This window comes from Polypterus senegalus, unplaced genomic scaffold, assembly GCF_016835505.1.
Source record: "Polypterus senegalus isolate Bchr_013 unplaced genomic scaffold, ASM1683550v1 scaffold_2711, whole genome shotgun sequence".
Classification (NCBI taxonomy): Eukaryota; Metazoa; Chordata; class Cladistia; order Polypteriformes; family Polypteridae; genus Polypterus; species Polypterus senegalus.
The window spans coordinates 7,129-31,420 of record NW_024384167.1 but is presented as its reverse complement, the minus strand read 5'-3'; the positions used below and the strand labels follow the sequence as shown (position 1 = coordinate 31,420).

Below are 24,292 nucleotides of genomic sequence, written 5' to 3'. Positions count from 1 at the left end.
GAAGTAAATTAAAACAGTCAAGGATTTCATTCAAATCATTTTTCAGTGCATCAGTTGGCACGTCAACATTTATGTTAAAATCACCCATGAGGATGACATTAGTAGACATTACACACAAAGCTGTTAAAACAGTAAAAAGATCTCCAATAAAAACTCTTGATAGCTTAGAAGGTCTATATAAAACAGCAATTATAATAGGTGAAGGTCCGCAGAGTTTGCCACCTAACAGTTCAAAGGAGGTATACGCTGGAAGAGGTATCAGTGATAATTTTAGGTCTTTGCAGTGCATTGCAAGACTGCCTCCCCTCCCTGAAGAACAGCATTTAGAGATGTAGACAAACTCCAGAGGAAGTGCTTGATTTAGATGATAATAATCACCCGGTTGCTGCCTAGTCTCCATAACACATTAACAGTCCATCTTAGTGTCTATGATAAAATCACCAATTAACTGAGCTTTGTAAGAGATAGATCGAGTATTAAATAATTCCAAACTTCAAAGCATCTATGGACGTATATTCCGGTGATTTTACCAGAGGAAACAAGCACGCTATGATCAGCATGTCGCTCAAAAATACGTGGACAAGTGCGTCCTTCAGACCAAAGTGAAGGAATAGACCCACTGCTACTCCTGCTGAGACAAAAATGACGATGAGAGCCCCAGTGAAAACACTTTGGTCATTGGAGAATGCAGCGGTGCAGCAGGAGATCAGCAGGCAATTCATAGTTTGTTCGAAGTCGATACAATTCATCTGGTGAATATTTTAGTTTTGTAGGTGTGACTGCATTAGATAGCAAAGTAGACATAATAATCCATGACAACCAATCGAGATTTATCATAGTAGATTTCCAGAAATCACCTAAGCAAATTCCAGATTGGAAGCAATGCAATGTACCCCTTGTGTACCTACTTGGCCCAATTAAAATAACATGTTAGCTAGTAGACCATCACCACTGGGATTTCCACAAGTACTCAGCAATTGACAAGGAGCAGTTTCGACCACCTATTCATCAAAGTTAGTTACTTGAGCAGGTAATCAGTGAGAAAGTTTCCACTTACCCACACAGGTTGCAGCCAGCAAAGAACAGTTCTACAAGGGCTCGTGTTAAGGCCGAAGGAGGCAAGGGACCCAAATGCGTGTTATCAGTTTTTAATCCAATGCAAAGGCGAAGGAATATCCGATGCAAAAGGTAAAAAACAACTAATAAAAGTACACAAACAGACCACCGGCAAGCAGCGGCAGACAGAAACGCCAGCATTCACTTTCGTTTCACCTCAATTTCCGGTTCACCTCAATTTTTTTTTGATAATTTCCAAAAACAGTAAACTCTGCATGTCATAGGTGTCTTCCAGAGGTGCTTTTACATGTTGGTTCTTTAAAGATGCGGGTGTGCCACCAATAATCAACTCAATTTCTGTCTCCCTCCAAGATGTATGGTCAAATGTTGGTTATTTGAGAGTATTGGTGTCAAGATATTTGTAACAATTAACAAACAACATCTCTAAAGAGGTATGGCTAAAATAGTTCAGAATATTAAGATACTTTTAGCATCCTGAATATATTTCTTTTCTGATTTTATAATCAAGAGTCAGTCCTAGGCTTAAAAATAACATTAAACATGGAATTACAGTGGCTAATAAAATGGTGCACTTTGTTTCGTGTTTAAAAAAAAAAGATTTATTTATTTAACATATGATCACAGTTCATTTTTTTGTTTTTCATCTAAAATATCAAATACTACATACTATATATCAGATTTTCAAATTATTTTTAATAATTTGATCTCAGCAACTGTGGTTGGCTGGCGCCCTGCCGGGATTGGTTCCTGCCTTGTTCCCTGTGTTGGCTGGGATTGGCTCCAGCAGACCCCCGTGACTCTGTGTTAGGATATACTGTAACGGGTTGGATAAGTACTGACTGACTGATCTCAGCAAACACCACACTGCAAGCTGTAATTTTAATTTCAATTAATCAAATGGTTTGGAGACAATAATCAGTGTCCTTTTTCAAATAACGTTATTGTAAATTACCTTTCAAAATGATATTGTAACTTGTAACTCTACTTAAAGGGCTAGTGGGGCAATGCTCCCAAACTCAGAGCAAATGGTGCTGTTTTACAAAAATTAAATAAATAAATTAAATACTCATTTTAGTAATTTAACGTGCTGCTAAAATGTTTATTAGGAATGTGATTTCTTATCTTGAAAAATACTTCCTTTATGAGTATGAGAAATTTTCTTTGTTCCTGGTGCTACTATCCTTTTTTCAGGTCACCACTTTGGTGAGTTTTTTGACAAGTACAATGTGCAATCTGAGCTTGGAGCCATTGTTCAAATTTCCCATGACACAATGGCTTTTTAAAGGCTTTGCAAACATGTATATCATATAGCCATCATCAACATGACCATGAATCATGCTGATTATTTAAGTACAATATAATTTAGCACTTTGCAAATTGACCAGAACCTGAAAATTAAATATTTGAAACTACATCAGCTTGAATTATATTCTATGATCTTGCATTGAAATTGAGAATGTTTTGAGTGTTGATTGTTAAGTATTAGCTATACAGTATATCATTTACAAATGAATATTCATTTGCGTTTTTGCTTTCAATGTTAAGTATTTGATACATGTTGAAGTATATTTGAATTTTATCCTTTGGAGGTGTTATATTATGGCAAAATAATATTGTTATAGATCTTAATGTTGTGTGATTTTTTTTAGCATTATTTGGCTGACATTTTATAATTTTATAACCTGATATATTGTGAAACACAGCATTTCTCTCTGTCTCCCACAGTGAGGTTTACTGGAAGCCATCTCCTTGTCACCCTCCAACAGCACTCAAAGGTTACTTCCATGCAGCTCCAATTAACTTTTTTCTACTTATAAACATTGCTTGTACATTTACACCCGGGCTATTTCTTGTACCATTCACTTAGGAAAGGCAACACAATCTGCACTTAGTTTCTCCCACTCTGTTGGTCACTCTGAGCCAGAATACTTCCTGAGACCCACAATGGTCACATACCTAATCCAACGGATGTCAGCAGAGGTGCGGATCTCATAGAAGTTGTAAGGAATGCATTATAAGTGCTGAATTCGCACTCACACATGAACTAAAATATACACACACAATCTCTCCACAACTACTTTAACAGCTGGCTTCTCAGGTTGGTTCCATCTGCAAGACGGTATAACATAACATCTATGCCACTCTTACTGCAAAATACCCATACTTCAATAATAAAAATTAATTAAAGACTTACAAGATGAACACAGATAAAAAAAGTTGTTTTTTATGTAATTTACCTTATCAACACTAGCCTTTACCTGTATAAACAGGACTCATTTCATCTTGAATAGACACAGCGATACTGTTGTAGATAATTTTTTTTCTGTAAAGGATTTTTTTCTCGAGGACTGCCAAAACCCATTTCAGCTAATAAAAGGAAATAAGGAAAGGAAATGAGCACAGTATTTTTAAAATCATTTGTGTAATGAATAATGTATTTCAGGCATGTACCCCAGTATTTTCTTGTTGTGTTCAGCTCCTGTAGAGCCACGGCTGAAAGGCTAAAAACTTTGAAGGTTTAAAATGATTTAAAATAGCCCTTCTTTATAGGCAGCTTTATGTAGCTATAGCTGAGATTATTTATTATTGATTATTTAGCTGGTCTGTTCTGTACTATACATTTGGAGACTTACAGTGGACTATGATTTTTAGGACTGTGATTGTACAGACTAATCCCAATACTATTATATCATAAAGCTTCCTTGGTCGAGTCCTACCCACTTGGGGTCACGTGTTGTCTTCTACATGCCCATCTGCTCTTTATAAATCCTGTCTGGGCAAATAGCTATTATTGTCTTCTCACCCATAAATATTCTTTATGCCCACATGCTACCTGAAACTCAATTATTGTGAAAATCACCAGAATTTGCCAATGGTTGGCACTTGGTTCTGCTGTGGTATGACAAGCTCTCACAAAAATAGAGATCAAAAAGCAAAATTTGTTTGTCTAAAAGGTAACGTTGTGCTAATACATGATGAGAAATTTCTTGGTTCAAAAGAGATCATTCTCAGTTATGAAGAGATAAGCATTAAAAAATGCAATTTACACAATTAATATTTAGCACATGCCATAGTGTTCAGATAGTAAGATGAAAGAACGTTGTTTGGGGGAACCTTTAGATTTCTAACCTTAGACTAAAATCTGATCACTGCATTGTTAAAATATCTTGCTGTAATGTTCCTATATTTTAAAATTTGCTAATTTTCCTATTATTTAGAAAAAAACAATCATACTTCCGTTTTAATGAACACCAGGCGATAAGACTGTGCAGCTTTCTTTCCTTTAAATGTTTCATCTTCCTGAAAATTTGTCTGTAATAAATCTAGGGCTGCTTTTATATTTCTTCTTGTATTCCTCTCAAACCTAGAAACATAAATATTAACCAGATAAAAATGTGTTGATCAGCCATGAAAGATCAGCCATCAAATAAGAAAAGAAACACATAAATCTTGAAAAAATATGAATCCATTGTTTAGCTCATCATATTTTGCATAATGTATCATTTACATGAGGAAGAAGAGTAATAGATGATAGCTTAAAATATAAGTGTTATTCTAATAGTGGGTTTAATAACCTCATCACCAGCAAGGGACAGGGAGAGAACAAGTATTACAGTGATAGGAAATGCAGAATACAGCACTGATCACAGGAGACACATTCATTATAGAGACACATACATTAAATGTTTATGTCAGTATATATATGATTTAGTCTAGCATACCCTGACTAGAGCTGCTGATTAGTTGTGTAATTGCATTTCTGTTTGTTAGTTAGTGTTACAGAAATATGTAACTATCGCTACACTTTTAAACTGCTACTAACCCTTTTCAATTGTGTTTTTCTTCCTGGTATCCAGATGTGGCAATTGGTGACACTGCTTGTTATGGTGTATAAAATCTTAAATTATTCTCTATATTTTCATTATTATATTTTGCTCAATCCCAACAAGATGGCGTAGAGGAAAGGCAGCCCACGGACATTAACAGAAAGGCCTGTGGAGGGTGATTGGTGCTGGGGGCACTGTAGGCTGTGTGGAACTTGTTTAATAAATGTGTGTTTGATAAAGTGCTGGTGTTTGTCTGATGGTGTTCGGACCCGAGCTCACAATATATATATTGTGGTAAGACAGACCCTGGACACAGATAGACAATGTATGTCCAAAACACACATGGGTATTACAGTCTTCAATAATACACGGCACTTCACAATGCCCTATTCAGCCAACTCAGTCCCTTCTTTCCTTCAGTCTCTAAATACTTCTGCTGCCTTTACTCCTTTCCTCCCAAGCTCTGTCTTCTTCCTCCCATCTCCGGATCATCTACTGGAGGGAGGCAGCCCCTTTTATAATAACCCGGATGTGCTCCGCGTGGTTCCTGATGATCTTCCGGTGGCACTTCCTGGTGTGGCGGAAGTGCCACATGAGCACCCAGGGGCACTCCAGGTGTCCCTGGAATTTCTTCCGGCAGCACTTCCAAGTGTGGCAGAAGTGATGCCATCCAGGGTTCCATAATTGTCCAGGCGCCCCCTGGCGGTGGCCTCGGGCCCCAACAGGGATGAGTTTCCAAGATGTGATCCCGTGGTCCTCATGCAGACCAGGACGGCTGCCCTCTTGTGGCCCAGGGGAGGTATTGTCCCTCTCCCGGTCCTTCTAGGCATCCCGACTGGATAGTATCCCCAGCCATCCGCCACTGTATATATATACTAGCAAAATACCCACGCTTCGCAGTGGAGAAGTAGTGTGTTAAAGAAGTTATGAAAAAGAAAAGGAAACATTTTAAAAATAACATAACCTGATTGTCAATGTAATTGTTTTGTCACTGTTAATAAGTGTTGCTGTCATCAAGGATTTGATTATCATTATTTCTTTCAATCAGGTTCGTATTTGGAGGACGTGTTGTTTTGAAGTTACATTCTGTGTTTGTCAACTGTTGTAAAGATAACAGGTTTCATTCATCGAAGTGTTCACTACGCAAATCGCTACTCGTTAATGTAAGATGTTTAACAGGCATTCCCAGTATTAACCTGTGCTAAACGTACCATGGTGTGACGTAAGGGGAGCTGACTGTAAAAAGGCAAGGAGGCGCGTATTTTGAATGAAAAGGGAGAAGACAGCGAAGGAGCAGAAAAGTGAGAAAGAAAACTGTTTAATTAAAGAGCTAGGAAGTTAAATGGAACTGGTGTCAGAGCTTGGTCCGCATTGCTGGCAGTAAGTCGAACCCGTTTCCAGTGAGAGTTGGACTCCACCAGGGCAGCCCTTTGTCATCGATTCTGTTCATAACTTTTATGGACAGAATTTCTAGGCGCAGCCAGGGTGTTGAGGGGGTTCAGTTTGGTGGACTCAGGATTGGGTCACTGCTTTTTGCAGATGATGTTGTCCTGTTTGCTTCTCAGGCCATGATCTTCAGCTCTCTCTGGATCGGTTCGCAGCCGAGTGTGAAGCGGCTGCAATGGGAATCAGCACCACCAAATCCGAGACCATGGTCCTCAGCCAGAAAAGGGTGGAGTGCCCTCTCAGGGTTGAGAGCAAGATCCTGCCCTAAGTGGAGGAGTTCAAGTATCTCTGGGTCTTGTTCACGAGTGAGGGAAGAATGGAGTGTGAGACAGGTGGATCGGAGCAGGCATCCGCAATGATGCTGGCTCTGCATCGGTCTGTTGTGGTGAAAAAGGAGCTGAGCCATAAGGCAAAGCTCTCAATTTTCCAGTCGATATACGTTCCTACCCTCACCTATGGTCATGAGCTATGGGTAGTGACCGAAAGAACGAGATCGTAAATACAAGTGGCGGAAATGAGTTTCCTCCGCAGGGTGTCTGGGCTTTCCCTTAAAGATAGGGTGAGAAGCTCAGTCATCCGGGAGGGGCTCAGAGTAGAGCCTCTGCTCCTCCGCATTGAGAGGAGTCAGATGAGGTGGCTCGGGCATCTGATCAGGATGCCTCCTGGACGCCTCCCTGGTGAGTTGTTCCGGGCACATCCAACCGGGAGGAGGCCCCAGGGAAGACCCAGGACACGCTGAAGGGACAATGTCTCCCAGCTGGCCTGGGAACGCCTCGAAATTCCCCCGGAAGCGCTAGAAGAAGTGGCCGGGGAGAGGGAAGTCTCGGGCATCTGATCAGGATGCCTCCTAGACGTCTCCCTGGTGAGGTGTTCCGGGCACGTCCAACTGGGAGGAGGCCATGAGGAAGACCCAAGACACGCTGAAGGGATTATGTCTCCCAGCTGGCCTGGGAACACCTCGAGATTCCCCCGGAAGTTGCGGGGGAGAAAATTGGGCATCTCTGCTTCTGCAAATGACAAAAGAAACCAGCAGTTATCTATTTTGCTTGTTACCCTTTACATTTGTGTATATTTATTGTGCACTACTTGGTTTAATTAAATACTTGGAAGGAAAGAGAAGAGAAAAAGTGAAGGATTGAGAATTACCCATCCGTTTTACACTTCAAAGTATTTGGATGATATCCTTAGAATGGGAAAAAAAATCTAAATCTGAAATCTAAAAATCTAAATCTAAAAAAAAGCACTAAAAAGCCATGAAATGTAATTATTGGCAAGGATTGTTTTCTAATTAAGCAACTGGTATGGAACAAAAACCTGCGGCCCTCCAGGAATGACTTTGCCCACCCCTGATCTAAACAGAAATCAGTTGAGTGGAATATGTAATGTAATACAAGATACAGAGATGAAGCACTTTCATATTAATGTCTAACATATACAATTTATTTAAGTAATTGAGTATAATGAAGCATCAACTTACAAGAAGGTGCTTTTTAGGGTGTTATCCACAGCTGCATAGATTGGTGATGCTAATTCATTGTTGAGATCAAGGATATCACCTTTGTAAGAGCGAAAACATCCAGAGTTCCTGCATAAAGCTTTAATGGTCTGATGGTAACCACTGAAGTTTGTTCTTGGCTATCAAGGCAATATATGCATTTTAATATATGCAAACAATGTGTGTATATAAACGTTTATTTCATGGTTATTATAGTGAATTCAAGGGCATAGTAGATAAAAATAAAGTATCTAGCAGTCCTGTGCAGACCTAATAAACACATAAACATCCTCATCTATTTCATGAGTCATAGTTCAAAACTACAGTACATTTAGTAATGGTGTACAATTACTTTCTTTTACTCATTTAGTTGTATTTTATGGTCATCCCTACTCTTGCCAGTCAGCCTTTACTCCTGTCAACCCACATTCAAACATAAGAACTTATACAGTGCACCCTTGCTTTGTTTTTGAATGTTCTTCATTCAAAGATTATGCAACAGTCTAGCAGTGTTCAATCCTTGCAAACACTATATCCTTCATCACACAATGTCACCTTTGTGAAGGCTCCTTGAATTCAAATGAAAAACCATCAATAGCAAGTTAAAAATGATAACTGAGTGTGCTTGACAAGAGAGATAAAAAGATGGCCTGATAGAAATGTCTAAGAAATGCAGCTACTTAGGAAAAGGTCTGTTCAGTGACTGATTTTTTGTCTGATATTTTACTAATCATGCAGTAAGATCCCACTATGAGGAAGTAAGAAATAAGTAGCACATATGTAGCAAATATGTGACCACAGGGCCAAAACCAATTGAACCTCGGCAAGCCAAAGATGTGCATTACAATCCTTTCTGGTTAAAAGATTCTTCAGTGTGCCTACTTGGGCATTTTCAACAATTTGATTTTAGCAAAAGGAGTAGGACTTGGTTAACTGAAACTGAGTGAGGTAAAAATACAATTACAAAATATGGTTGATCATGGAATCTTGTACTGTATATTTAACATTTCATATATTAAGCCCTCTTAATCACCTTCTGGGGGTGAGAGGAAACATGAATAGTTGAAATAATTTTTGAGACTAAAGCTGGTTTTACTTACAGGTTTTAACAGTCGTAGAAGTTTTTTTAGACACTCTTTCTCAGCATTTACCACACCTTGCATCAATTCTGTTTCTAGTTTTTTATAAACCCGTTCAAAGAAACTGGCCAAACTTCTAATCTCGGTTTGAAGATTTTTGCTCAGCTTGCAATACAGCATTTCATTTTCTTCTGCCTGGAAGAAATGCATAATATATAAACAGAATCACTCCATTCAAAAGGCAAGTAATTATACGTATCAAATTAAACTCTTCAATACCATAATATTTTTTTAATTTTATTTTATCAATTTAATGAATAATTGTATGGATTTTTATCTTTGCCTGGGCTGCTCTGTGAGATGAAAAAAGAAAATGTATTTTAAATTCAGAATATAGTAATTTCGCAAAACACTTTACAGGGGGGTCGAACTCCAGTCCTGGAGGACCGCAGTGGCTGCAGGTTTTCATTCTAACCATCTTCTTATTTAGTGACCAGTTTTTGATGCTAATTAACTTCTTTAGCCTTAGCTTTAATTAGCTTGACTCAGGCCCCTTAGTTGTTTTTTCCTTAATTAGCAGCCGGACAGTAATGAGACATAAAACAAGTAGGACATGACCAGCTCACCTGTACCCATCAAACCAAATATGAAAATAAAAATGAAGGTCTCAGTAAGGTTGATCCCTCAGGTTACCAAAACATTTTAGGAGTTCTTAGAAAAAAAGAGAATATCAACAGTTTTGGAAATGTCTGCTGTGGCAGAAAGAGAGCAGCAACAAACCATGGAATTAAATAATGGGTTTAATTTACAGCAAGAATCAGCTTCTCATTAAGGGACTGGTTGGAGTTTGAAGCCCCAATTTAGCTGGTCATCTGTTGGCTTGTTTCATGTCTAATTTCTGTTTGGCTGTCATTTAATGAAGAAAAGAATTCATTCAGAAGACTTAATCCTTAAAAACAGGGCTATTAAAATAGAGGGAAAAAAAGTTAATTAGCAGTGAAAACTGGACACTGATTAGGAAAAGGGTTAGAAAGAAAACCTGCACCCACTGCAGCCCTCCAGGCCTGGAGTTTGACACCTGTTCTTTATGAATATAAAATAAATGTAAAATTCTGTTTTTTCACAGGGAGAGTTTAAATCTTGATTTGTACTCCTGGAGGCATTTGTGGAATAGAACTAAGAATTGCCAAAACAGTAAGTTGATAAGTAAAATATTGTTTAAAATATATAATAACATATTTCATGTGCAATATTGCCACTGCAGGCATAGATGTACATTACTTTAGTTAGCTTTTCTTTGATTACTTACACATATTATCATTTTCCTTAAGCCACGTCAACATTTTTCTATCCCAAAAACAGAGAAATGTACTGGTAATGATGGTACAACATTCTTCCATACATATTTATTGTGAATGTTTCTCCAGAGCTTTTCCTAATAAACATAGCTTCATTTCTTATGAAGTAATTTCAGAATGGTGGCATAAAGCAAAATCCATGCTAAGTTTACCATAGTTTTGAAAATGTCAGCTGAATTTAATAACAAATACTAATCCCTTTCAAGAGAGTCACCAACTTCCTTACTTTGCAAAAAGAAGTGTGGAGGACGCACTGCTTGTTATCTTACGTCATATCTACTCTTTTCTTTGTAAGCCTAGTGCACATGGTAGAGCACTATGTTTGGATTTCTTGTCAGCATTTAATGCTTTCTTAGCAGCACCTATTGATTGAGAGACTGAACCATTACATTCTGGATTCACTTTCAGTTGTACATACATACAAGAGAACATTTTATAATATCCATTCATTCATGCACAGGGGCTCCTAAAGCTACTGTTCTGTCAGCTTTACCATTACACTCCTATACCAGTGACCTGAGATCCAACAATTATCATTGTTCCATTATCAAGCATTCTGATGACACTCAGGTAGAGAATAAAAGTCATTACTTCAGCCATAGTTAAAAATAAAAATATTAAAGAAATTTTATCTGACTTTAGAAGATGAAGAATTGGAATGTTCACCACTATTAAGGGATTGAAAAATAGTGAATGAATTTAAATTTCATGGAACTCACATTGATAATAATCTAAATAATAATATGAATGCCAAAACATGAATTCTACATGCAATCAGTGGTTAGTTCTGCATACTAAGATTATTCAAAGAAGACAGGGATCTCATGTTGTCCTTTGATCACTATGTTATTACTTTTAGCTGCTCATTATATGGTTTAAACGTTTGACAAATCTCTTTTTATAAAAGCTCCAACATGTTACTAAATATGCAACCAAAATGATTGAATCTGATAATAAATGACTTGAAATGTGTGTCAGAAAGCAATGATGAAGAAACCAGAAATCACCTCACCTGAAGATAGGCACCCATTACATACAGCACTTATCTTTATTAAATCAAGGAGGATAATCAGAAACACAAAGGGGTCTAAAAAAGTCTTTTTAACACACACACAAAAATTAATAAAATCAGTGTCAATAACAATTTTATAGCTGAAGTGTGTCTTCTTCTTTTGCATGGTGTACATGTCCAGGTAAAAACTCCTTTCAATTGTCAGATATATTGTTTTAAATTCAAATGCTTTACTTTTTATGTGACATTTTGAATCAGTTTTCTCTATGTGGTTTATTCTTTTCTTTTTGGATTCTATTGAAAAAGCAAATTTCATGTTTTATTGTATGAACAAGAAATAACTAAGAACATAGACCTTAGTTTGAATAATACCATGAACACGACACTCAACCCACACATACAAATGTTTGTATTTGTCAGTTTGTTAATGGATTGTGGCAAACTTTTTTGTAAACAACATTATGTGTCCAACCATTTCTAACTTGCTTACCCCCTTCAAGGTGAAAAGAAGTTAGAGCTGATCCTAGGAACACTGGCAAAAAACAAGAATTAACCCAAGACCATGTGCCAGTGGCCAGTTAAGATGTGCCTGGTAAACTAACATGTATGGCTTCATAATGTAGGAAGAATACTAGAAAACACATGCAGGCATACCGAAGTGCACATGTAAACTCCACACAGTGACTGAGCTGGGAGCAAAGCCAAGAGTCTGTAAGAGTGAGGCAGCTGTCACCTTGAAGGGTACTATAGAAAGTCTGAATAAATGTAATCTACTTTATGACATGTAGACAATTTTAGTGGTGACATTTTATGTTTGGGATGAAGCCATTCAACAAGCAGATGTTTTAAGAATCGTCATCAATAATGAGCATAAAATATGTAAAGCTGATTTTATTACCATACCCTACACATGGTGAACCATCCTGATTGAGATCCAAGTGCAGCCTGCAACGGGTGACACCTCAGCCCCACACTTAACATTGGGAGGCTTTTTACAGTGACTAGAGTGCCAATCCTCCCACAGACCCCCGGGTTTTCCCTGCAGGTTGGAGGTCCTGCTTACAGGGCTGGATGCAGATTAAAGTCATACCCAGGACGGGGCAATTGCAGGTTAAGGGTCTTGCTCAGTGGCCCAACAGAGCAAAGTCTCTTCTGGCGATTATGGGATTCGAACCAGCAACCTTTATGATTGCCGGCACAAATCCCTAACTTCAAAGCCACCACTCCACCTGCTCTTCTAGAAACAGGCAAACAATTCTCTAAAAAAAAAATCTGCTAGACCAAGAGATGGTGTTTTTCATAGTGGGTGCACAAGAGATATAAAAGCTACATTTGAAGTCTGATGTTTATTGTGTGATGTTTGAGTCATTATTGCCATGAGTACAGTACAGTAAAATTCATACTTTCCAGCGTGATCAACATGTAACATGTCACCACTATCTGATACTTTGTGGAGAACAGTTGTGTATTTAGACAGAGTAACATTAGCAACTATGTGATATTTCCTGAAGTAATGTTTCACAACCCACTCAGTAATGTTTAAAGAAAACATGTTTTCAATTTTTTCTCAGTATGGGTTATTAACTAAAGTAAACAATAGCTAGTGTTAACAGAACAAGTGTACTAGTGATAAAAAGAGTGTGGTTTATGTGGTACAAGTAGGTAAGCTGTGAAGGTACCCCATCGATTGATTGTAAAGGCTTCCTGGAGTCAGTTAGCTTTTCATCATTGAATGCATTGGAAGACTTAAACTAATTACTCTGCACACATATCTGGGACTGCAGCTGAGCAAAATACGGTAAAAGAAAGTCACTGTTGTAACATACTTTGAAATTGAGATTAAAACAGCTGAAATTGTGTCATTTAAGAGATGTTACCCAAAATATTCAATGATTTACCTTCTCTTCTGCATTTTCTTTAGGAACATTAAGAAAGGATATAATCCCAGACACCTCAGAAACATAATTCTCTACTGCTTTCTTGGTTTGATTGGCATAAATTGTCTTCAAATGCTCTTTCAGTAATGGGAGTCCTAGAATAGAACAGAAAGCAGAATATATTTTTACTTTTAAATTATTAGTATCAGCAACCGAAATAATTTAAAGAGTCTGATTAAATGAAAAAATAATAGTGCCTTTTTAAGTCCATTGTTTCATAAAAATATTACGTGGGCAAACTATAACTTTTAGGACTAATCTTGTAGAAGCTGATGTTAAACATGTATTGCATTTTTATCAAAGGAGGGCAATTGGAAAATGTATCTTTTTTATTTTTTGCCCACAGTCTTACCAGTTTCTTCATATGTTAAGATATTCTTTTTTCTTTGTGTAATATTCCAGTATTCCTTAGAACTCACTGTAAATACTTCAATAGGACTGTTACCAGAATTTTCCTCAGAGCCAAAGAGAAATTTCTGAATATAAGAAATTAGAAGTTTAAATAAAAAATATAAGTAAACTAATTTGATTTAGCAGTACTAAAGAGACACATTTGACTTCAAATTTGCTGCATGGCATCATGTGAACCTAGTGTGAGATATGTGTACTTGTATATGGACCATCCATCTTGTGAGCTTACATATTTCATAGCAAGGCCCAGTACAGCAGCAACAGGAACAAATCATAGAATCAGCCCTTTATCGTCATCAGTCTACAACATGATCTCACCCATCCAAGGGCCAATTAAGAGACAATAGTTTAAGCCAGCATGTATTGACTTGGAATCTGGGAGGAACTGGAATGCCTAGGGATAACCCACATTGACATAGGGAGAGTAGGCAAACTCCATATTGATAGTGACCTCAGAAAGGGAGAGTAATTCTTTAGCCTGGTTGAGTTGATTTGTAAAAACCTGTAATGTCACATCACAGGTGGAAAGTATTATTTAATTCTCCCTTCAGTTATTAGAGGGGACCCTTCAGTTATTATCTGGATTGCATAGTGATGCCATTGGTGCTGCAACTACATAAATTCACATTCACGCGTTAGTCCCATACTCACTGATTTTCTCATGGATTTTCCACTTTCTACCCTTAAAGTCATTGGTTTTACTTTGAGAGCTCTGGTTTTCCTTTCACATCCCCAGTGATATGGTGCTTCAGTTGACTGGCTATTCCAAACTGCACCATCCAAAACATGTGCATGTGGTCATGTTAGTGACTGGGCCCAGAGGTACCCTGGTAACCTATCCAGGGATGTTAATCTTGCCTCGTGCTCGGTGTGCTGGGATAGGCCTGTGGCCCTTCTTCTAACCCCAACATTTTTCAGTGTGAGAATGTTATGTTAGACCTTATTATGATCCTTTAGTGGGTGAAAATTAGTGAAGTATTTTCTCTGGGGGCTTGTCATTACTCAAATGTTTATCTGCAATTATGACTTATTTTTGATAACAGCAGTGTTTTAACAAGCTGAAGATCAAAGGACAGGTGCAAAAATAGTAAAAAGTAAGTGCTAAAAGGTACAAATGTTTAATCAAGTTAGACTGTAGTTCATCATGACCTTGACCAGAAAATGTGGGTACACAAAATGAAGGTGTGAGGTTTTTGTTTGGGATATTATGCTCTTGTGTATAAAAATATATCAAACACATCTCTCTTGTTTAAAATTGTCCAAAATGTTTCCCGGGCAGGATCCAATCTGCAAACGTTGCAATCAAGTTCCGGCCTCACTAGGCCACATGTTTTGGGCCTGCACCAAATTAACATTATTTTGGACCAAAATCTTTAAATGTCTTTCAGACAGCCTTGGTGTCCCAATCCCTCCTAACCCATTAACAGCTGTGTTTAGTGTTCTCCCAGATGCGCTTAAAGTGGAGAAGGACAAACAAACTGTGATTGCCTTTACTACACTATTGGCACGTAGACTTATCTTGGTCAACTGGAAGAATTCTAACTCACCTCTTTTAAGTCAGTGGGTAACTGATGTTTTATACTATTTGAAATTAGAAAAGATCAAATTCTCACTTAGAGGAGAAGTATAAAACTTTTTCAAAACTTGGCAGGATCTAATCAATAACATTTTAGAATAAGCATTTAAATTGAGAAAGTGGATTCTCTCCCCTCTTTTTCTGTTCTTTCTTCCATCAATCCATCCATCCATTATCCAACCTGCTATATCCTAAGTACAGGGTCACAGAGGTCTGCTGGAGCCAATCCCCGCCAACACAGGGCGCAAGGCAGGAAACAAACCCCTGCCAGGGCGCCAGCTCGCCACAGGGCACGCAAACACACACACATACACACACACCAAGCACACACTAGGGACAATTTAGAATCGCCAATGCACCTAACCTGCATGTCTTTGGACTGTGGGAGGAAACCGGAGTACCTGGAGGAAACCCACGCAGATATGGCTACTCTGCTGACCTACCACTCTTTTGCATGGGTGAGGGTCAATTTGTTTCAAACCAGTTTTGTTAAACTTGACGTGTATGTATGGAATGTTATTTGATTTTAATAAAATAAAATACAGTGGTACCTCGGTATACATCCTTAATCCATTCCAGACCCTTTGACTTACAGTATACCAAACAGGATGTATACCAAATTAATTATTTCCATAAGAAATAAAGGGAAAATGATTAATCTGTTCCCATGAAAAAAATCCTATTGTTATTGGAATATTATACATTGACTTTTTAATAACGTCTTTGTTTTTCACAATCGTAGATACCATCGTACTCGGCATATGGTATGCAGCAGCCATGTCCCGGATACACATGCCACCTTCATACTTTTCAACAATCAATTCAAATTTACGAGAAAAAACACAAAATCACGTGAAAATTCACAGTGAGTTATAGTGCGGGTTGTTCACTGAATGCTAGCAACTGGCGTACTGATGCTCGTGGGCAGTCGTGGCTTTGTCTTGAGAGAGGTAAACAAGGGTAGTGTAGTGTTCTCTAGATTGAAGTAGCGACACACTCAGAATAATGTTTCGAATGCTGTTTATTTTGAACCATGTTTAACCAACTCTTCATACAGCGTGCCTTCTTAACCAAACCCCTCTCTCTGGCAGTCATACGTCTCAAAAGACGCAGACCATAGTAATCAACACCCGAACATAAAGCAATGGACAAAAAGCATCATTGAACAATCACATACAACAGGTAGCATGCGGGTTGTTCACTGAATGCTAGCAACTGGCGTACTGATGCTCGTGGGCAGTCGTGGCTTTGTCTCGAGAGAGGTAAACAAGGGTAGCACATGAGAAGTTTTCCAAACAAAGGTCGTATACCAAGCAAAATTTTTCATGTCCAAACAGGACATATACCAAGTTAGTCTTATTCCAAAGTGGACGTATACTAAGGTATCACTGTATATAAAAAAAGGAAGTGCTAGGATGAAAGAAATGCTAATGCCTTGTTACACTGATCAATCTGTTTTCTCCACTACAAGTTCATATTCAGCACAAATACACTAACAAAAGCACATAATAATAATAAAAAATAATAATTCTTCCTTCAGTCATCAAAACTCATAATTGACAATATTTACAGTTAGATTTATTTTTTAATACTTTTTAAAAGTCTAATTTTTAGATTTGTGATTTTGCCATTTCGAGTGTTATACACATTACACAAACATGAAGTGCCCGAGAAAATATAAAAGAAATCCTCACTTTTACTTTGTTGTTGCATTTGTCAATAATGTTCTGTTTGACTTTTTTATTTCTTTGGTGTATAATCTCTCTTTTTAATTTGCATTCATCACTTGGGCCCTGTAAACAAATATATTGAAAGTTTCAATCTTACTCCATATTTAACAAAACTGAGCCTTTTAACTAATAATTTAAAATAGCTATAAATGAAACGCAGTTTAATTCTGGTATTAAGAATATGATCATTTCAAAAAACTTTTGCTGAAGCTCAAGTCTGTAATTAAATTCTAGTTTCAAAAACTGAAATACAAATTCTTTACAATTAGTGATATGTATGTGAGGTACGTGAAAAATATAAATCTACTTACTGCTTGTTCTGAAATCCCCTGTATTTTGTAATCACTTTGAAAAAAATAATGGAAAAAAAAATGAAATCAGAGCATGAATAGTTATTTAAATGAATAATGTAAACATTTAAAAACCACGATTCACCTTGGAATGCCAATTTCATCCGTTTTGGTGCAAATGATGGTTATGTTTTGGCACTCTCCTCCACCGGCAATGCCTCTCAGTCCTGTATTAAAGATTTCTGATGTGTTTCTGTCAGATTCTGCTCGTGTGATTTCCGTAACAATCCAAATGCAAGAACACTTGCTAATATACTATGTGAGGAATTTAAAAGAGGTATTCATCATTTTATTATTTAGTTTAGGATTAAACATAGAATATAATCAAATGAAATGAGATACATACCTCTTTCCACATTTTGTTTCTCTCTTTATTAGAATCTCCAGTTCCTGGAAGATCGACCAGTACCACTTGGCTTGGTAGGTGACATGTTTTTGGCACATAAATTTTAACAACCTTAACCAGGGGCCAGTAAGACTGGTGGGTTTCGTCATCTGCATCACATCTTATATAAGGGCTTAACTTCTCTGACAACTGGGATGCCTAAATGAAGTAAAAAATAAACACAATGTGGTGCATTTTATGCTTGTTTCAGGCACATAAAAGTAACGGAATACCATTGTTAAAAATTGCATTTCAAAATAACCAAAAAATTAATTACAGCTCAAAATTATTCCCTAATTGAGACTAGTTATTACTTTAACATGGCCTTTTTATAACTTCACTTTAACTTAATACTGATACTCTGTATGTTCAATTCTTCATAATAACTATTCATGGTGGCTCTAAAATCCGTACTGACCCCTACTCTCTCTTCTGTTTCTTTTTCCGGTTTCTTTGTGGTGGCGGCCTGCGCCACCACCACCTACTCAAAGCATCATGATGCACCAACATTGACGGACTGAAAGCCAGAAGTCTATGTGACCGTCATCATCAGGTCCTTCCATGAAAACCCTACATACAAAGAGGACTGTTTGATTTATGTTAGGTAGATTGCCCAGAGGGGACTGGGCGGTCTCTTGGTCTGGAACCCCTACAGATTTTATTTTTTCTCCAGCCTTTGGAGTTTTTTGTTTTTCTGTCCACCCTGGCCATCGGACCTTACTCTTATTCTATGTTAATTAATGTTGACTTATGTTTATCTTTTATTGTGTCTTCTATTTCTCTATTCATTTTGTAAAGCACTTTGAGCTACATTGAAACAAAGGTCTGGTGACTTAAATGTAAATGTTCTTCTAAAAAACTAAAAAGTCACATTTTCTTGCTATCAAAAGCTGTTTTATAATCTGAGAAAATGTAATAATGCATAACAAATGCATATATCTGTCTACTGAATCCACTTAATCAGAAGAAAATGCTTACAGTTTTTTCTGAAATAATTATTCTGCAAGATTTCAAAATATCATTTGTTTTATCTATAGCCAATTCATGAAAGCTTTTCTTTAGCCCATCTTCTCCGTAAACAGCTTTTATTTTTGCTTTTGCACTTTCGCTTTCAGTATCTGCTCCATCATCACTGTCATCCAGGTCATGATCTTCTTTACAGTTCTCCACCAGCTCTTTCAGCTCCTCTTCCCATTCCTGTAAAACCAAGCACAGCAGTATTTATGGTGTGACAATGCATGCTTGATATAAAAGCCTCTGTATCAAAAAAGCATGCATCCTCCATCATTAATTATTGTCTTTTCCCACTAATCTCATTGTCCAATAATTAAAAAATTTTGCAGAAATTAATTCAAAGACAGCCTGCAATATGGACTCAAAAAAACTGAAAACAGAAGATGAGAAATAACCAGAGAACACTGCACTACAAATGTTGAAAATAAAAAGGAAAACATGTCTAATTTGTATGAAGGTATGAAGTAAAAGTATTTTAGTCTCCTGTCTAATGTGTGTGTATGTACTGTATGTATGTATAATAATGTAAATGCAAATGTATCTTTACCCACTACATTCTTTGTTGTGCCATCATTTTTATACTAACTGTGAGTTACATCTCTTCCTTAACTTTGTTTGTTCCTAATTTAAAGGTATCAGATAAATTTAAATTGGCAATACATTTTCTGTGTAGTAAAGGATTCAAATTCACAAAATTGAAAATATTCTTGTGTTAAATTGAAAAGCTAAGTGTTTTAATGCAGTTTTTGATAGTAAAAAATGAGGCTTTATAGAAATATCGAGAGAGTATAAGATGAACAACAGAACGAGACAAGTGTTCAAGTGACTTTTACAAACAGTTATTAGTATATTATTCAGATCAGTTGACACCTCTTTGCTGATGAGCTCGATCTCAGCTCTGTACTCGTAGTTGTTTTCATGAGCCTGCACTTGGACGATACAAGATGTGCAAGCTTGTCTTGATGATGTGGGCAGCAAGCATATTTCATTTAGAAGAGCATTAATCAGTGAACTCTTTCCAGTTCCTGTCTTGCCAAATATTCCAATGAATATTTCATCATAAATGTTTCTTCGTTTTAAATTGAAGATCTTTCCTCTGAAAAGGCAAATGAAAAATGCTTTTAGTATGCTTTTGGAATACAAGGGTACTTTTACTGCGCATGGCAGTATGTTGCTAAAGAGTGTAACCAGTGGCTGCGTTCATCCCATTCCCAATGCATGTGTCACTCCTCTGGGGGCACAGTAACAATCCTTATCACCTTGAAACAGTAAATATAAACATTAGCCATGATATAAAACTATAAAGTGAGGATTTCATATTTCAAATTATTATGCTTAGTTAATAATAAAAATATACAGTATGTAATTATAAAGTTTATTATTCCAGAACAGCTTTAGCATTTTGCATATTTTGAAAAAGGATTCAAACAAATGGCAAAATATTACATCCACAGTTTTCACTTTTTCTTTCTTATTAGATCAGTTTAAATGAGCCAAACAAACAGTCCATAAGGGTTTCTTGTTATTGTCGAAAACATTCAAAAATAATACTGAAATAATGCATTTAATAATGACAATAATCTAACATGCTTTTGAATAAAGCTGTTGAATTCATTTTGGCATTTTTCCATTATTATGCTGAATATGTGTAGAAAACATATTTAAAGAAGTGGCAATGCAGAACACACATAGGTAAGCAAACATGCAAATAAAATAAAAGTATACATACTTCAGCTCTTCTAAAAAAGAAGCTTCATTTTTTCCAGTGCAGGATAAATCTTTTAATTTTTCAGACATCCTTGATATAATATCTCTTGATTTGTCTTCCATTTTATAACCTAAAGGAAAGCTTTTAGTAAATCTTTATTTCCCATTTTTTTTTTGTCATAATAAAATTACAACAGCACTGACATTTTGGGCATAACTAAGCATTTCTTTACTTTAGTATTAAATTCACTTGTCACAAAGTATTGATAATGTAGGCTTTTCAGTATATAATCATTTAAGTGTTTTATTGATACCTGCTTAATCACTTGAATATATAACAATAACTGCCAGGTCATAAACACAACAGAAAAACAGCTTTGCAAGTGAAGCACATTATTGGTTATTTATATGAGAACTACAGGTTAATATTTAATCTAGAAATCTAGACATCTGGCTCTGAGGAAGGAGTAGGATCTCCAAAATGCATCAGCCAATCATGTGAAGTACCTGAGATGTCTCCAAGGAATTCAAAATGGGCTCTTTGTATATATTCAGTATTTTGTTTTTTAATACAACAGTTTATTTCGTAACGCTATTTTTGGTGTTAATGTTTGCATATATAATTGCTAGCTTTAGATGTGTTCATAAAAACATAAGAAATTTGGTAAATGACAGGAGACCCTTCAGTCCATGAAGCTCATTTGATTAGCGGATTGTCACAATATCTTACCCAGGTTTATGGACATATCAGATTGAATGTGCCAGCTGTTATCTGCTGAGATGCTATTGTTATTGGTAAACTGCTTCTTATCAGCAATAGCATCAGTCACATTGAATAATTTAACAATATTCTTACTTGGTAGTTATGCAATATGAATGTTTTTTAACATTAGGGATTGTTTCTGCCACAGTTACGAGGGACATTCAGAAAGGTTCCACACTGTTATATTTTCATTTGTACAATGCCGGGAAAATTGTATAGCAAACGAAGGTGACTATGTAGAAAAAGTGATTCGTTTTTGTTTTTGAAACTCTTAATAAATAGAATTTTAAAAAGTGCGGGATCTTTTTGAAAATCCCTTGTATAATTTACAATACACTATTCTAGACAGGATGCCAAAATTAATTTGCTATTGCAGGAAAGAAATCCTAAGAAAAATACAAGGATCCTTGAATGTAACTATTCATTGCATTAAAATATGATGGAAGGACATAGAAGAACTACAGATAAGAGGATTTTAGTACCCTAGGCCTTAGTTTGCAGCGGGGACACCTATTTTATGCATGGACTCCCAGCACTTCTGTTAGTCAGCCCTCTGTAGGTTTGGGAGGGTCTTTTATGGTTGACTGAGGTTCATTTTTGTTATTAGTGTTGTTTTCTTCCACTTTCTTGCTTTCTTTCTGTAAAACACTTTCAGTTTTACTTGCTCTTCCTTAGTATAATTTGGGATTTCGTGTTGACTCACATGTACTTTCTTACAGTTCTCAAAACTGATTGCAGTTTTAAAGCTGTAGTAAATAAATAATATCTGTGATTTGAATTTTTAAGTATTCTTACACATTTTCAGATGATCTTCATTCTCATGAGTCGATCGCCTTTTTTTAACAGTAGGTGAGCAATCTTCTATAAATTTCTTTTTAGCTTAAATTAAAGAAGAAAAAAAGACAGGAATAAACAATCTATAGTTAAGAGGGTTTTACAAAAACATCCTCATGATTACATCCAGCAAAATAAATGCATCAACAAAGAAGTTATATTTTTTAAAATAACCCACTGTAGCCTCACCATTAATAAAGCAAAGTAGTGCTAAGGTGCTACATGTAATAATTAAAAATGGTCTCTTTCGTTTAGTGGAATAAAGTCTTAATCATGAGTATGGTGCATCACAGGCTTCAGCCAATAAATGCTATAATCTTGTTCTTTTAATTTACTGTTGCTTCACAGAAAACAACATCACATAAATTTTATTAGCCATATGGAAATAAAATACAACATTTTACAGGAGAGTGATTCAATTATAAAAACAGTAAATCAGACAAAAAGAAATGCTCTAAATAAACAGTTACTTGGATCAAACTATTCAAGTTCATATTTATTATTGTTCTGTCATTCAGTTTGCCATTACATATTGCAATGCATGGGTGTCAGAGGACCTCCTTGCGGGCTCAGTCAAGGTATGTATTAACCCACTGAGACGTGAGAGGGTGTTGCCACTGATACTGTCATCTCCTTTTTTCCCTGCAGTGCTGTAAAGCCACCCAGTGAAGACACTTAGTTCCGCCCCTTCCAGTCCTAGTCAGTTTCTTCTTTTTTCCTTTCTTCAGGTGATTAAAAAGGACAACAAACTCTTTCCTATTGTCTTGAGCTGTCATTCCCATCCCCAGACACAATACAGTACATATATACAGTATGTGTTTGTGTGTGTGTGTGTGTTTATAAGCATTTATACTTTCCTACTTCCATGGCTAATTCAGATAACAATATATAAGCCACTGTTGCATACAACATTCTGCATATTTTCGTGCTTGTTGTTTTTTCAAATATCCAAAATTAGAACTCACTGACTAAATTTAAAGAACAGTGAAAAGTATTATCTATTATAGATGAGAATTTCAAACTTTAAAGGTTCTCCACTTACAATTACTGTAAATGTATTAAATTAATCAAATGGCAAAAGGTAACCCCTTTCAATTGCTTTTGCTCTTACTTCTCTGTTGTAATAGCCAGTCATCATGACTCATAGATGTAGCCTTCTCCTGGAGTCTAGGTGGGATGTTTACAACAAAAGCTGCTCTTTTTCCAGACGGTGGAATTTTATCAGGTATACGTGACGATGTTGGGCTATTCCTTTGGTCATTTGCTAATCTGCAAATTTGGTGAGAAGAACCTTCTTCAGTGCCAGATAAAACTTCAGACAATTCCTCAGCAAATTTAATTGCAGATTCCAGATCTTCAGGCTGCTGCATCTGCACCTTATTCTGAATTTCTTTTGGCAAAATCACCAAGAACTGTCCCAACACAACTTTGTCAAATAATTTCATTTTGTCAGTTTCCATAGGCTTAAGCCACTTATTTGCTAGGTTGTTTAATTTCTGAGCAACAGCACGGAGAGACTCTCCAGGAAGCAACTTTAGTGAATGGAACTGCTGTCGGTAAGAGTCAGAATTCGACCTAAAGTGATGCAGAATTGCTTCCTTGACTTTAGCATAGGACTGCGCACTTATATCATCCAAATCAGCATAGACCAACTGAGCTTCACCACACAGAAGTGGAGCTAACTTCAAGGGCCATGTCTCCTTGGGCCAGAAAGAGTGCTGTGCCACTCGCTCAAATATTTTTAGGAAGGCCTCAGGGTCGTCTTGTGGGGTCATCTTAATCAAGGGACCAAATCTTGACTCATGGCATTCAGATATAGTAGAATTTAATCGGCTAGTTATTGTTTCAATTTCTCTCCACCTTCGCTCTGCCTCCTGTTGAGCATTGATAAACTGTTGCATGTTATGTCTGAGAGCATTTTGATCCATTGTGTTGTGAACTCTTATACAACTTTTAAGGCCCTGAAAAGGAAGCATAAGATAAGATAATATTAAATAAGATCAATATCTGCAAAATGCAAATTAGAAATTATAAATATGCTGCGCTTACAGATATATTTTAAGTGATAAATACTAATTCTAACCGCAGCTGTGGTAGCTTGTATTTCAGTGTTTAAAGTTAATGTTTGCAATCCTTATAATGTTATAATGATCTAGTACAGAGGGTCTCAAACTCGGTCCTGGGGACGCCCCCTGGCTGCAGGTTTTTGTTCCAACCAGCTTCTGTTCTGAGCTAATTAAATGAACTGTTATTTACCAAGTTCTGTCTTTTGGAAACAAGATATAGAAATT

At 36.6% G+C, this 24,292-nt stretch overlaps 1 protein-coding gene across 2 annotated transcripts in view; it reads right to left on the bottom strand.

Annotated features, from left to right (window-relative positions):
- LOC120521841 (nuclear GTPase SLIP-GC-like) overlaps nt 1-23,965 on the bottom strand; it is a 29,636-nt gene extending 5,671 nt beyond the window's left edge. For both annotated transcript variants that reach the window (XM_039743163.1, XM_039743164.1), the window contains exons 1-15: nt 23,113-23,965; nt 21,963-22,046; nt 20,427-20,535; nt 19,568-19,793; nt 18,662-18,880; nt 17,645-17,842; nt 17,384-17,553; nt 17,260-17,293; nt 16,913-17,011; nt 13,584-13,707; nt 13,193-13,326; nt 8,946-9,119; nt 7,828-7,985; nt 4,312-4,441; nt 3,336-3,444 (exon numbers count right to left, since the gene is read on the bottom strand). In XM_039743163.1, the coding sequence (XP_039599097.1) occupies nt 3,336-3,444; nt 4,312-4,441; nt 7,828-7,985; nt 8,946-9,119; nt 13,193-13,326; nt 13,584-13,707; nt 16,913-17,011; nt 17,260-17,293; nt 17,384-17,553; nt 17,645-17,842; nt 18,662-18,880; nt 19,568-19,793; nt 20,427-20,535; nt 21,963-22,046; nt 23,113-23,929 (2,785 nt within the window). In that variant the 5' untranslated portion in view covers nt 23,930-23,965. The remainder of the gene's footprint in view (nt 1-3,335; nt 3,445-4,311; nt 4,442-7,827; nt 7,986-8,945; nt 9,120-13,192; nt 13,327-13,583; nt 13,708-16,912; nt 17,012-17,259; nt 17,294-17,383; nt 17,554-17,644; nt 17,843-18,661; nt 18,881-19,567; nt 19,794-20,426; nt 20,536-21,962; nt 22,047-23,112) is intronic.
- Nucleotides 23,966-24,292: the final 327 nt, after the last annotated feature.